Source organism: Ammospiza caudacuta, chromosome Z, assembly GCF_027887145.1.
Source record: "Ammospiza caudacuta isolate bAmmCau1 chromosome Z, bAmmCau1.pri, whole genome shotgun sequence".
Lineage (NCBI taxonomy): Eukaryota > Metazoa > Chordata > Aves > Passeriformes > Passerellidae > Ammospiza > Ammospiza caudacuta.
The window spans coordinates 35,377,413-35,393,143 of NC_080632.1; the positions used below are offsets into that span (position 1 = coordinate 35,377,413).

Consider the following 15,731-nt stretch of genomic DNA (forward strand, 5'->3'; position numbering starts at 1 on the left):
CTGTTAATAATTTGTTCTTGAAGGAAATAGAAGCCAGACATTGTAATGGGAAAACAAGTTTACAAGACTGTTTAAAATAACATAAAAAGCACATAAATGTAAATAATGAGAGATGCTGAAGGCTTTCAAGCACAGGTTTTAAGACAGCACTACCCCATAACATCTCTGAGTTTGTTTTGTCCTTCCCTTGGAATGCTGAAAGGATTTCTGCCCTCAAGGTCCAGGGAAGATATCTACTTAGATATCTGCATTCACGTCCCCTGACTGTGATAGTCCTGTGTTGGATCAGCTGGGATTTAGGGCACTCCCTCTTATGAAAGTCAGCTCCATCTCTTGCTTGTCAATTTAAGCCTCTAAATCAACCAGAGAAATCACTCTGAAATTACCTTGTCACTGATTTACATATTTTACAAAGTATCTCTGACTTGGAACTTGCTCACCCTGCCTCAATCTTGGATTAAACAGTATTCCTTTAGGTGATAAATCTGTTAAAAAGCTTTTAGATTAATTCTCTCACAAAGCCAAGATAGAAAGAAGGTTCAAATCTTTCACCAGTTCCATTATTCTGCCCAAACGAGGAAGAAAAAGAGAAAATCACTCCAGTGGATTTGCTAGGATAGCTGGCAGTAATGGAACCTGCAGTAGCAGCTATAACAATTAACAACCTGTAGAGAATCCACTAATAAGTGCAACAAATATGGATGTTTCTCAAATGAGAAGACCAAAATTGTTCCAAGGAACAAAAGGCAACCCCAAATACCCCAAAACCAGATGTGTTGCATCTGTGCTTTGATACCAACATCCCAGTCATTGTGGAAAGACCATTTCACCACCATCAACAACCAGGGTAATAGAATTCACCTTCAAATAAGCCACCTTAATCCTCACTGCAGAATATTTATGAAATAATTTATTAATGGAAATAGCAGATAAATCAATGTAAAAAGAGGATCGTATTGTGATAAAAATAAAATTAACTAATTGAAAGGGCATTTTTTGCCACACACAAATTATTAAAATTGTGAAAAATGAACAAGGTTGGCAACAAGCCTTCATAGCACTAAAAAGTGACTGATTTTTAAGAAATATAGGTAAACAAAAATTACAGAATAAGAAAAGAAAAAAATTACAAATAGCATTTTTTCAGAGCAACAGAAAATTACATGCCTAAGAAACTGTCTCTACTGCCTTAAAACCTACCAGTACATTTCAGATCAGCAGTATTTTAAAGAAGTATGTAAAATTAATGGTAACACATCTTCAGATCCAAACAGCATCCACCCAGTAATTTCAAATGATGTACTGGTTGAGCACAGGAACCACAAATCCAAATCACATTTGATCATATTCAGTTTACTTACATGCATAAACTGTGGTTTCAAACACATAAATATAAGATAGAAATTTTTAACAGTTTTCAGAAGGCGCAGTGCGCAATGTCTAACGAACAAAACTTCAGTCCAATATCTTCTAGCTCAGTTATTGGGTGAGTAGATAGAATGCAAAAAGAAAACACAACTTCAGTAGTACCCTGAGAAAGATCATTTTCCTGAGAACTTTGACAAAAAAAATAAATGTAGTTTTAATCTAAATCTAAAATTCTTCTAGATTTTTCCTAGGTCCCTCACCAAAGGTCCTAGACAGATCCTCCTAGAAGATATTCCCATGAACTGATGACTGGGTAACAAATAATGGTCCAACAACCTGCTCTTGCACTGGATGAAGGACTGTGGAATCCATCAGGGACACATGCTACGGCATGAGCTGTTAGCCAGACGCACAGATGAGCAGGATAAAGGGTCAATCATGAGCTTACCAAGTTTGCTAATGAAAAAGCTTATGAGTGGTGCCTAAAATGGAAACCATCTGGGAAAGCACCCAAAGTTTTGACAGACTAAAATGTGAGTTCAGTAAAAAAAGAAATAACGCCTATGGGAAACCCCAATTAACTATATATGCTAATTATTTAAAAACTGTTGTCCACATTAGCTTTTACTATTCAGAATCATAGTAAGGTTGTTTTAGATATTCCTCTGGACATATCAGCTCAGGATGCAGCATCAGTTAAAAAGATCAATAGAATTTTGCAGAAAGGAAGAAAAACAGAGAGAAAAGTACACAGCCAGGTAAAATCTATTTGTCCTGATTATTATGTGTACAGAATCATAAAACTATTAAGGTTGGAAAAGACCTCTAAGATCATCCAGTCCAACCACTAACTTGACACTGCCAAGTTCACCACTACACCATGTCTCTAAGCACCACATCTACTCAGTTTCTGAACACTTTCAGTGTGGGTGATTCCACTACTTCCCTGGGCAGCCTGTTTCAACATTTAATCAGCCTTTTGGCCATGAAACCTTTTCTAATGCTTAATCTATAGCTCCCCTGCCACAACTTTAGGCCATTTCTTTCTGTCCTATTATTTGTTATGTAGGAGAAGAGACTGACCCCCACCTCATTACAACTTCCTTTCAAGTAACTGTAGAGTTTAAGTTCACTCTTTTTCAACATATATATTTATGTAAAAATATCTCTTTATATAAAATAGACATTAAATAATTTTATTACATTTTATTAAACTATAGATCTATTGACAGGAAATTTATTCTTTCAAAATATCCATCTATGTAATTAAACACTAGTCACAAATACATTTTTATGTGTATTTTAAAAATTGTGACTGTATAATCACATTGAAATCAGGAAAAAAACAGAGAATGGAAATAAGAATAAACTTTTTATGGAACATCTTTGATAAAAAGTAAAGATTAAATCGAGTAAGACATAAGAAAGATGCTGATCTGTTGGAACAAGTTCAGAGGAGGTACATGAAGATGACCAGAGGGCTAGAACACCTCTCCTATGAGAAAAGGCTGAGACTGATCCCTTATGATTTTTATCTTTTTTCTTTCATATATTCTCTATGTGTTCTTTACACATACACTTGTAGCTTTGTAGCCTATTATTGTAACTTGCCTTCAGTATTTTCCTAAGCAGAAAGACAAAGCATGTTCCAAAGTCTGCTCCCTATCTTGGCTCTTTCTGGAAACTGGGGCTAAAAACCAGCTCTTTGAGACAAATTTTTATCAAAAAAGTTTAGGGCTATCTAAGGGGGAAGGATTTAGAAGGGGCTTGGACTGGGGGAGGAACTGCATCACCACTGGTGCTCCTAATCTGTGATTTTTGTCAGGCTAATTTGCTAAAGTTCTGTATTCAGTATTCTGTAATCTGTATTCACCCTGTGTGGGTGGGCTTTTGTGGTAATTTTCCACATTTCCCCTTGGAGGTCCCCAATAAAGACCAGCCTTCATATTACCTCCTACACTAATATCTTGAAAGCGTATGTTGTTTCATTTTTAGGTTCCTAAGGCATCAAGACAGTTGGGGCAGTTCAGGCTGGGGAATCTGCTCCATTACAGCAGCCATTCAGTACCTAGAGGGGTTACAAGACAGCTGAAGAGAGGCTTTTGATAAGGGCATGTAGAGACAGGACGAAGAATATTTGTTTTAAACTGGAAGAGGGTATATTTCGTTTAGATATTAGGAAGAAATTCTTTTGTGTGAGCATGGTTGGACATTGTAAAATGTTGCCCAGAGAAATTGTGGATGCTCTATCCTTGGAAATGTTCAAGACCAGGCTAGATGTAGCTTTCAGCAAGCTGATCTACTAGATGGTGTCCCTGCCCTGGCAGCGGAGTTGGAGCTAGAGAATCCTTGAGGTTCCTTACAACCCAAACCATCCTGTAAGTCTAAGCAGACACTAGGAAAGAGGCAAATTATCAGGCAGAGATATCAATTACAGAAGTAAAGGAGAAAGGAGCTAAACAGTAGTAATAATTTCCTGTTTCTCAGAGTGGGAGAACCAGAAAGAATCAGTGAAAGTATTGCACCAAGTTCTGAACAATGAGATGCATTCCTCATTTTACACAGGGTATCATTCATTACGGAAATCACTGCAAGGCCTAAAGGTCAAATATATTGATTAGGAAAATGATTATGTTCTACATACTGTTAACTGAAGTAATTTATAGTGAACAGAAAAAAAAAGGTTGATATGAAATAAAAGCTGCACATTGTTTTGAAAAGATCTAGGTCATGGTTTTCCATAAATTTCACCTCATTTGCCAAGAGAGAAGAAAAAATAATTTTCTTGAACTTGCCACAAGATCTCGTCAAGATAATTAAGGATTGCATCTCTTTTCAGGCTGATCATTACTTGTGAATTTGACCTAGAAATTATTACAAAAATTGTATATTTTTTGGATATGAGGAGATCAGATTGGGTGATTTTTATGACTATTACTTGGAAAAGTAGCATTGAATATAAACATAGGTTGATAAAAACCATTGATATAGACATGCTTCCAGCTAAATCCCATTTGCAGTGCGCCAAAATGACCTCAGGAAGACCCATATCCCAAGAGGTGCTTTTGCTTTAGAACAAATTGACAATATTCTATGTATCTCTTCTAGATGCACAAAAGCTGAATCAGTTACACCAAACTTTAACTATTACTATTTCTGTTTACTCAGCTTTAATTCTATCTCATCTACTTCCAGGAGTACCATCTTAATCCCAAGCTGTCAGTGCTTCCAAGATTCACCACTTCCCACCTAATAGGAAGCCTTCTCCCAAATATGAGGTATAATGTCATCTGCCAGCATCAGAACTAAATTGCACAGAAGAGCTTTACTGTCCTCACTCCCAATCCTCATATGATAATACCTCAAATATTCAACAATATGTGAACCATAAACAGTAGCTCTTTGCTGCTCAAGCAAATTTGCATCATTTGGCCTCTGCCTTAAAGCCAGTGCTGAAATAAATTTTTTCATGCCACAAAGTAAATCACTGTGTGCTCCTTGCTCAAAGTAACATTTAATCCAATCCTGGCCCTAGACTGAGAAGGCCCATCAACCTCTCTGCCAGCTGGCTGCCTGTACATTCATTATCTCCTGCATGCCCTTGCAAGTCCCAGGAAGTCTAGACTAAGTCCCAACCTTATTTTCTTTTGCTAACCTGGATTGTTATCAAATGCACTTATCTCACCAGCACTTTCTGCCAGTGCTAGATTGCAGCTGAGCCAACAGCTGTCTGGCTAGCTCTGGAGTTCTGCGTAATTCAGCATCCACTTTTGAGATGCATTTTATGACTTTTTGGACAATTGGTGGCCAAAGCCCTAATTTCAGCAGTAACTCTGCACAAGTGAACCCGGTCCACTCCATTTCTTAATCAGCTAGCAGCATACCCCAGCCACCAGCACAAAAAAAAAAAGAACCAGACAGTCTCTCCTGGCAGCAGCACTTAGCCAAGGCTTGTCAGTCCTAGCACTACAAAAAGACAACATCAATATAATGCAATCCTAATCTAAATACCTCTAAAAGCCTCCAGACGAACATTTGTACAAATCAACTTTATGCATCCCTCATGCAAAGGACTTGGTCTGGGCAAACACTATGACTACCTCATCAATGCTAGGGATTTAAAACCAAAATAAACATAGTCCAGCCTAGATCTAGGCCTACAATTATTTATCCTCCAAACCAAACCCAAGCCTAGATAATGCCCTTCACTAGACCCTGTTTTAAACTCCATGGTCTTTGCTGGCTCACACCTCAGCCACAGGATTAAGGCCCTAGCAGTGCAACAATCAGCCTGTGAAGCAGATCCTAACAGGCTGCCAGCCTCACTCTTCACTGGCAGCTGCTATTGGTGGTTCCTGTAAGCCTGCCACTAATGCATTTCATATTTGCCACCAATGCATTTCATTTTTACAGTTATCAGGTGATGTCTGCTCTCATTAAATGGACGCCTGTAGATCCTGTCTGACAGTACTGCTTCATCCTGCTCAAAGGAGAGCAGATGCATGATATGAACTGAGTACCCCAAGATTCTCTGTTTAGGGTCTGAAATGTACACTACCAACAGAGGAGATGTTTTAGCACAGAAAAGTGAATTATCATTGCACCAGCAACAGAGCAGATTAGGGGCAGCTCTGCCATAACAGGCAGGTCCCCCTGTGTGATATTACTACTCTTATCTCTAGAGCACAGAAACAGATTTCCAAATGAAAGTGGACCTTAATTTCTTCAGGATTATGTTAAACACAACACATTTTTCTTACAGTAAAGAAGCATTTCTATTCATGAGACCCAGAATTTTGTACTGAAAACATCAACACAGAGAAATCATCAGAATTCAGGAAAAGTAGTTCTAGTGGGATTTAAGTTTACTGGCACATTTGCCAGGTCTTCTGCCTTTCAAAAATTAACGTTTACAGTGGAGACATATTCTCAAATTATCAGTACAAAAAATAAGAACAAGAAAAGCTTTGCTCCTGCTTCAAGTTTGTGATAACAACTTTTTCTTTTAAATACAGCAGTTTTATTGAATTATTTCTACTATTTACACATCTTGTGAAAAGATTGCAAAGTGTTTTGCACAGGAGGAATGTATCATTGATTACTACACAGTAAAGAAATCCAGTAATTATACAACTCAGCTCCTCCAGGAACAGCATAAGGTTTCTTCTTGCAATTTTAAAGCACATTGTGTTACCAATGAGGAAAGTTAAGTGTCAACTCTCACACTGAGTTTCTACTTTTGAATTATATCCAAACATCTAACTTGACCTCTGAATAAGAGCATTCAGGGTGAAGTGAAAAGCCTTACAAGAATAATTCTGGGAACAATGATTCTAAAACTAGAGTTTTGGTACATCTACAAATTCACTTAGATCTGTTTGTATAAAAATCTGCCTTGGCCCAGGAAAGTAAATCTTGGCACCCAAAGGGATCCCACTTTGTAAGAAAAGCTTACTAACACCACAGAGAAATATTTATTCCGATTTTTTCAAGTAATTTAACTTCAAAACCTGAAGGGAAAATCATCATGGATTAAGCACGTACGAAAAACAATTTCCAAGCCTGACATGACTGAGAGGTAGCATCTTGGCTTGTATGCAGCTGTACACACATCTGTGCATCCTTATATCTGGTAAAATCTCACAAAATAAACATCCAAAAGAAAAAAACCTTGCTAGAAAAATAATTTAATAGTGCAGAATAATATCTGTGTTGCATGAAGGAATAGCCAAAGTATTTTCTATAGCTGTTGATTAACAATGTACTGTGATTCAAGAGAAGAGAATTTTTTAGTGCCTCATCCAATGCAAAATTTAATTCTAATCTTAGAAAAGATCCTACAACCATGAACAGTGGGTTAAGGGCTTTTGGCATCTTTTTCTATATCCCAAAAAAAGACAACGGATTTAACACCTAATGAGTCAGGTTACTTTGACTTTCAAAGGTACAAACACATAGCAGAACTCAAAATCATTTCACCTCAATTCAGCACTGTCTGTGTTGCCCATGCCTAGTCAACTTGTACAATCACATTGGTTGGACTGTCATCATTTATACAGATTACTCCTTTGATTTAACCAGCATTTCTTACCTTGCTTTGATAGAGAAGGAAATGCAAGCACTAAGGGATAAAGGTATTTTCCCTGTCATAAAAGACAACTGTGGAAAGATAGGGAAGAGAGTAGAACCCTCCTGTTGCCATTGCAAGATAATTGGTCTATGTGATTAGCTGTTTCCCATAAACACAACTATTCTGCCAGACATACACAGACAGCAGAAATAAAACAAAGTGAGAAATATGGTTTACATTGCACTGATGTTTGCCATCTCTGTATCATCACCTCTGTAAAAGAGGTAAATGAGTTTTAAATATTTTGAATTGAACAGTATCTATTTTAGCAAGTCATCGTTGTTCGGCCATTCATAAAGGAAGGAACATATTCCTTAGTCCAGGCTTCTCCTTGTGAATGAGTCCTGAAAATTTTAATTTGCTTTTTCAGCCGCTAACATACCACAATGGACAGAGGACATTCTGCAGGACTGCGCTACTTTCCAAGCTAACCCACTCCAGCACAGCTCAGCTTAACCCAGGACAATCACTTAGGACATTTTCCAGTACACTGTTCAAACCTCTAGCTGCCATTAGCTCTAGGTTAAAGCAAATGTCATCTACCTCTGGGGCTCATAGTGAAAAATTTACATAGTCCTGGACATGATACAGGTTTTGCAGTTTTACAGCTGAAATCCTTCAGTTCCTTGGACCTACTGGAAAAGGATTTATTTTATTGCAACTCCCAAATGTTCATTTTTGTATGTTTGTTTTCCCACAGAACGTTTGCGTTGCTTCCAGCAATGTGTTTTATATTACCTGGAAGAATAGAAATGCTCTAATGGGAAGAAACAATTTTCCTCTTATTGCCAGTGCAACTAAAAGCAGGACTTCAAAATGATGCCATGACTTCTCAAGCAAAGTTATCCCTTTATTTTAGAGCTTTTCCCTTTCTTTCAGTCTTCTGTGCAATTACACTAGTATACACCCAACAAGCCATGGGCCAAAGATGTATTTTCTACTTATCACAGACAAAGATAACTGCATGTCATTGATTTATAAGTACCTCAGCAGTGCATATAGAAAGTAATCTGTCTTTTCTTGAAATGAGTTCATCTTTTCTTTTTAGGGCATATATTGGATATGCCTTTCCTGACATAAATGCAGTCTCTCTCTCCTTAAGAGTTTCCCGTGAGGCTTTCATCAGATATACAACCATAAAGAATTACATGTAGAGTTCAAGCGATAGCCTTTATTAGGCTTTGTGATAAACATCTATGGGAAAATTAAGATCTAGAAAAATCTCTTTCATCTTTCTAGCACTCCTTGTGTTGTTGTTCTTATGTTGTTCTAAGATGTCAATGACCAATGACCAATGACCCTCACCTTGATAGTAAAGTCTGCAGTGAGAGGCCCAGATATTCTTAAGATCTCCTTGTCAGGAAACTTCTGGAAATCAACGCTAGAATTTTCTACAAGGAAGGAGCCAGTGGTGCTGAGGCTGTTTTCACTCTTCACACCTTGGAGAGTCTTAGTTTCCAAATCTGACAAACAGAAAAAAATGTCAGGAAACCAGAGCATTGCAACTTGAAGTGAGAGCAGAAAAAAAAAAACCAAACAAAAGAACCCCAAACAACAGCAAAAATTAGTAATACAGCAACTCTTTTCCCATAGTTATTTACATTTGCACACTTTCCTTTTCCTTTTTCTCTTCCATCTGCTTTTTGTCTTTGTTCAAACCTTTAACTTTTAGCTCACATTCCCCTTCTCACCCATAGGTCATGTTTTTACTCTCTTCCAGACATACTAATCCATTCCTTGTTAGGCATGTTTGCCGTTGTTTAACTCACCCTCAGTAAGTCACGCTCCTATGCGGAGCGTGACTCAGACCTTGGCCCAGAGCACTGCTAAGTTGCTGTACCCTCTTGCAGTTCAAAGGTGGGTCACTAACCACATGTTGTTGTGGTAGACATTTAACTGAAAGCAGGATATCCAGGAAAGAAAGATCAGTATGACAGCAATCCCGTTTCCTCTCCAGAAGCAGTCTGACCCATTCCAGAGGAGTAGAAGGGGAATGTGGGTGCTGAACCCTCCTGAGTTCTCCCTCTATCTCTCTCTGTATTCACAGTTCCCCAAAAGGGCATTAATTCAGTTACTGTTGTGTAGTAGCTACTTCTGATTGTCATATTAAAAGTAATGATAATTGTTTAAATAGAAGTCAACAGTCAGAAACTAGGTCTGTTTCATCATTCACCAACTCCAGATTATGCTTTACAGCACATTCACCGATAAAACGTTTCTGGTAGTTATTTAAAAACAACACGGTCTTTCACCGTGAAAGATTGTAAAGCTGCAAACCTTTCACATATATTTATGAACACATGCAGAAAAACTCTATCACAGTGAGGCAGTTAAGGCATGCTATTAATCTATGATGGAGATACATTTTCAAAGACAATTAAAGAAAAAAAGTTTTTATTTGCATGTATTGAGTTTCTAATTAGGGAACAAAAATGCATTTGCAGTAATTTCACTGCTTTTCATTATGGATTAAGGGAACTAATTAAGGAAGGAAGTTGCCGAGGCAGTACACTAAGAATTTTCACTGTAATGATGAATTCCTTGGTTTTCAGTGATACCAGTCTCCTCCTTTGTGATGCACTTGGCCATCTATTTGTTTTTGGCAAGGCTGCAAGCATCAGGAATAAAGATGGTTTTAAGACTTGTGTATATATAATCAGCCTCCTGTTGACTTCTCCCACAACCGAAGTTCACAGGGGAAAATACTCCCTCCCCCTGAAACTGACTGTAGCTCATACATATATAAAATCCTTTGATGAGTGAACAGAAAGATTCAAGGAGACATCTGAAACAAGAAAGAGATATATTTGGACATATTTATGTTTACACAGTGCAGTTAATCTAAATCTCAACCAGTGACTGAGGCAGACCTTGCTGATTCAAATCTTTTTGTAATGAAATATGATACAGCCTGAGTGAAGCTTTAGATCCATCTCTCCAGAAAATCTCATCTCTCTCTGAGCTGTCTTATAGCTCAATTTCACTGAAACAATAACAAAAGGACAAAATTTTCTACCTTGGAAGAGAATATCCATATCAGAAAAGAAGACAAGAGAGAAAGGAAGAGTGCATGTCATGTACTGGGAAAATAATATCAGCCATACTGGAGCAGCTCAGGAATACACAACTTAAAGTTGAGGTACAGGCAGCATTTGAACTTTTAACAAAAACTTATTACATTTTTTGCTTGGTCTATAACCTGTAATTTGCTGGTCTTTATGCACAGCTTTAAATCTGAAGAACTCAGTGTTTTCTCAACACAAGGAGGGAGCCATAGTACAGCCCCAGTAAGCCATCACTTATTTTGATATAGTGTATGAAATTGTGAGGTGAAAGAAAATATGAAGGCAGCGAAATTATTTGGTGTTTCACATCTTTGCTGACGCTCGTATTTGTACCTACACTGACAAACACAGAAGATGTAAATGGTGTGCACGGCAGAAAATTCCTAAAGACTTTTGGAAAAGGGAAAGGGTAGCCTGACTTATCTTACAACAATTTGTGCTACTGAGAGGTCAAGCAGTACAGATTGGGTCTTTATTCTGACAGTAAATCATATTTACTAATACTCTAATATTAATTTCCTGCAGATAAGAAAGGAAGCAGCTTGTGAGCAGCTGCTGCACTGGAAGATGAGAGAGAGGGGTGCCAGGAGCTTCTATTCATTAAACAAATGGATTTGCCTTCAGCTCTAGCAGAATATTCTCAAATCCTGAGACTCCTTCCAGGAAAGACAGATATACAGCTGCTGGGATACAGAGATGAAGCAGGAAAGTGTTATAGCCAAATGATGGGCTAGCAGAACTCAGTGGTCTTAACTCCTTGGAGCAATATCACTGCTAAAGAACAAGGTTATATTTTTGTATGTGGTTTCAGATCTTTAGAGTGAGATTTTGTGTGTGTGTGCATGTGCACACACACAGTGTGAATGCATATGTGTATCTAGGGGAGAGAGAAAGATCATAACAGAAATGTGTTAATGTCATGAGCAGCTTGGTGGCTGAGCTCAGCTGCAGGGAAGCTGATACTTTACTGTTCTCAATATTTCTTCACTCAGTGGTATGTACTTTATTAATTTTAAACAAAAGCACTTGACACCAAGTGAGCCAGCCAAAGGATAAGCAAACAGAAATGACCGAAAAATTATGGAAGGCCGAAGAACTCTGCACTGTTGGCCAAGGTCTGCTTTGAAACGAGTGTACCACTGAGATAACTGGGTCTGAGGAAAACTTCTGAGAACAGGACTCATCTGTGTGTTGAAATCAGTAATGTGAGAGAGGGAAACCAGACACCACACTGTAAACAGAGCACTGCAGATTACCAAGGCTCTCTTAAACAAGGGGACACCAACTCCTTCTACTTACATAAATGATCAGGTCCTTTCAGCACAAGGCGAATTTGTCTACTTCCATAGGGAATAGCAACCACTGTATCATCCACTGTGGGAATGCAAAAACACACGGAGTAAATAAGCAAGGAAATTCCCATCTGTTTTAAAATAAGCATTGAAATAGGTGTTTACAAGGCAGTCAAAAGAAAAACCTTAGGACCAATTAAAAATTCCAAGACTTATTACTAAAAATCTGGAAAAGGAACTTGTTAAATGTAGTAAGAACCTTCTGCTTAGAAGAATCCAAACCTGTTCATTTTATTTATTCCCAACTCCTTCACAACTATTTATGGTTTTCATAAGTAACTAGTAAGTTTCTATTTCATCACAAATCCACTTAAAACTCTCAAGTATTTTGAATCAGTGTTTGTGGTAAAGTAGAGGAGCATAAGCTTATTCTGATATTTAACCAGAATAGCTTTCCCATTTCTCACTTGACCTTTTCCCACTTAAACCCCACAGCTTCTCCATGATCCCGTCCATGACATGTTATGGTCTCCTACTGTTCTCAGGTACCCCTTTCACACCTCTTATTTTAATGACCATAAAGGCTATAATTCTGCTTCCCTTTCTACACTGCAAGCAGAAAGCCCCTGGAAAAGCAGAAGCCCTGTCATGTAAATAGGCCTTAAAGAAGAATCTTGCACCTCTGAATCCCTTGGGAACTTTGCCAACTGCATTTAAACCGAGGTGTGAATTAACGTATAGGTCACATGCAGCTGTGAAAGTTAGTTAGGTCAGCATTTCTAAAGAGGCAGCAATCCCAGTAATGTCCTGAAGGGAGACACAAAGACACAGAAAGATGACACAAAATGTTATATTTGGATTATGAAGTGGTCTGCCCAGAGAATGCTGGCCTGGACTAACCAGCACATTTCATTCACCCTTCCCTGTCCTTTCTGGCTTCTTCCCATGTAACTGGAAGTTCGGAAGGAAAAGGTATGCATGCTGAAAAGGATTTTTCTGGGGAGTGAGAAGGTGGTAGATGTGAAAGGAAAAACTCTCACTATTTCTTCATTAGAACTGCTCTCATCTATGTTATGAAATGCCTTCTAGCAGGACCTACAGATCTGCTCTCCAAACTGTGTTTTTCAGATGAGGTCAACTCTGCCAATAAAAATGTTTTATCTTTCATTCAAATATATGAGTTGGGGTCTTACACTTCTGCCCAGACCTAACTGGGAAAACTCTTGGAACCCAGTTAAATCAGGATTGTCACTTAAAAGCAAAATAGTGGTTGATGTTGTCATTTTATATCAAAAGTAGAGAGCCAGCAGAGAGGGGAAACACTACCAGAAACAGGAACTCTTAAGCAATACATTCATCCATCCAAACCCATAATATCTCAAAACCTGTGAACTAGAACCCTTTTAAATTTTAAATTCTGTAACGCAGCATAGGAATTCTTGACACTCATATTTCAAAGCTTTATGGGATTAAATACTCATACTTTGTTGCCTCTTACCACCCCAGAAGTGAGACAGAAATGTAAGCAGTCTCTTTAAGTGCCACAAAAGTTGTGTGGACATTAAGACCATTCAAATTTTCAGGTGCTTCTGAACCATGTCCCATTTTCAAGTTCTGATTTGATATATTTTCTCAAACTATCCAAAATTTCAGTGTCTAAGTCTTTTGTAACTGGGCATAAACTCAACACATTTTGCTCATTCACATCTCTGATACACCACTGATTAATAAAGCTAGGAATCTTTCATATCAATACATAACTCAAATTTTCTATTTGGAAAGACAAAGATTCAACTTCTAAAAAAATAATTAAATACTTATATTCTAATATTGCTTTATTGGCACCATTCTAGCATTCAGATTCAAGATACCCAGTATGATATCCATTTTGGGGAACAACATACGTGAGTATGACACATCATTTTGCTGTGCATATACAGCATTTTTTGGACTGAGTTTGGAAAAACAGTAACTTCAATTTAAAAACCCCTAATATGAATGGCCTTTATGCAAGCCTTATTTAAAGACAGTCCCATGCCAGTATTATATCTGACTGCCTCAGTTAAACACTCTGTGCTGCAGATTTACAACTCACTGACATGTCACAGAAAACCTGGACAGTTTAAAGCCCATGTGAGCTTACATTCTCAGCCTGCACCTCCTGCCCCAGGTTACTGGTAGGACTATATTTCACCTGATCTTGAAGTTGCTCTCCATTTGAAATCCTAGCACGCTTTTTGCGAAATGCAAAGCTTAGTGGGATTTATGCTTATCACAGTTCTTCCTGCTTTCACAAAGCAGAAGCAGTGGGGATTGAAGGATAATTTCCTGAGGTTAACAGTGATAAGGAGGAGACATTTCCTGTGAGGAGATGTGAAACTAAACAGGCTAACATTTAGTCACAGCTCTTCCCAACAATAAGCAGAGAGACAGATTGTTGAGCAGCTGTGTGGAAAAGACACAAAATGCTTTAACAGGTGGTTGGTTTTCTCGGGAGACTGTGCATAGGGAAGCAAAGGAAGGTCCCAGATAACTGAGAGGACAGTGGCTCAGGGCTGAGAAGAAAATTCAAGGTTTTAGGCAATAGTTAAATATCATGTACATAAGTCAGATTCCCATAAGAAATAAGCTTCTTCTAGTTTTGGATTTTTAGTTTGGATTTTTAATTTGGATTTTGGACAAATGGTTTGTCAGCTCTCATGGTGAAAAATGGAGTTTTTTCTATCTCCCAATTACTACTGATACTCAATGGAAATCCGGAACCACATATATTTTTGACAGCCACAACAAGAGTAATTAGGTGAATATCTAGACAGCATTATAATTTCTACAAGTTGCTTATACACTACTCTACTGTGCTAGTAGATGTCAATCTTGTTTTAGAGAAATACCAGCTTTGCACTAGGTGATTAGCAGAATGCATTCACAACTTATGGAACTAACTCTCTAGCTTCTTGGTGAATACAGAGAAGCCTGCTTAAACACATCATCTCTTCACAGGAAGGACATACAGAGTTCCCTAAAGAAGATACTAAATAAAAAAGAGAAAGATGTATTTTCTGCAGACTTCTAAAGAACCACCCAAGCCACCTAAGAAAAAAGAACATTTCTGAAATGAATGAAGGTTTTTGTAGTTTTATTATTATTGGTCTTACAAAAGCATAGACACATGTGCTTTCTTTTTCTTAAAAATGTAGGTTATAACTCAGCATCACACTACATCCTGCCCGACTATGTTTCTGTCTCTGAAGCCACTGGGACTTGTGTACTACCCCTATAAATAGTGGAGAAGCTGTTTCTGTAGGAAATGCTAAGTGTTTAAAAGCTCTATGAATTTCTTACTCTTATGCCTTTACATGATATAAACAACAGGCAAAAGGGAACCAGATGTGAGCACCAAGAGAAAATTACTTTAGTGTGATGAGCTCAAGACTGTGTTTGGAATGGTTTTGAGATATAAACAGCTTCAGAAACTATTGGGACAGCTCTGGAGTAAAGGTCAACTGTCCAACCCCTAGAACAGTCCTCAAGATTGAATACTATTCTTAGAGAAACAGAACTCCCAAGTGAGGCCAGATTTCTAGTCACTGCTGATATCTAGTCACTGATGTACATTTACTCTCTGATTTTTCTAATGCTTTTTCTAATGCAGTCTGTCTTTTAATCCCTTGTTTGAACCACAGACAAAACAGACACAATTTTAGAAAACCAGGATAATTTTATAAAGATAACTTGAAATTTAGCTATCAACTAGTGAATCCAGTCATTTAAATGACTGAATAAATAAAATGAATAAGGCCCTGATCGCAGATTTGCCTATGTATTTATGTTTATAGTGACAAATAAGCAAGATCCTGACACAGATGAAGTGCCAAG

The 15,731-nt window shown here is 37.8% G+C and overlaps 1 protein-coding gene across 1 annotated transcript in view; it reads right to left on the reverse strand.

Moving 5' to 3' along the window:
- Window positions 1–15,731, reverse strand: part of ADAMTSL1 (ADAMTS like 1) — a 392,889-nt gene that overhangs the window by 107,815 nt on the left and 269,343 nt on the right. The window contains exons 7-8 of the mRNA XM_058823311.1: window positions 11,863–11,937; window positions 8,804–8,961 (exon numbers count right to left, since the gene is read on the reverse strand). Coding sequence (XP_058679294.1) covers window positions 8,804–8,961; window positions 11,863–11,937 — 233 coding nt within the window. The remainder of the gene's footprint in view (window positions 1–8,803; window positions 8,962–11,862; window positions 11,938–15,731) is intronic.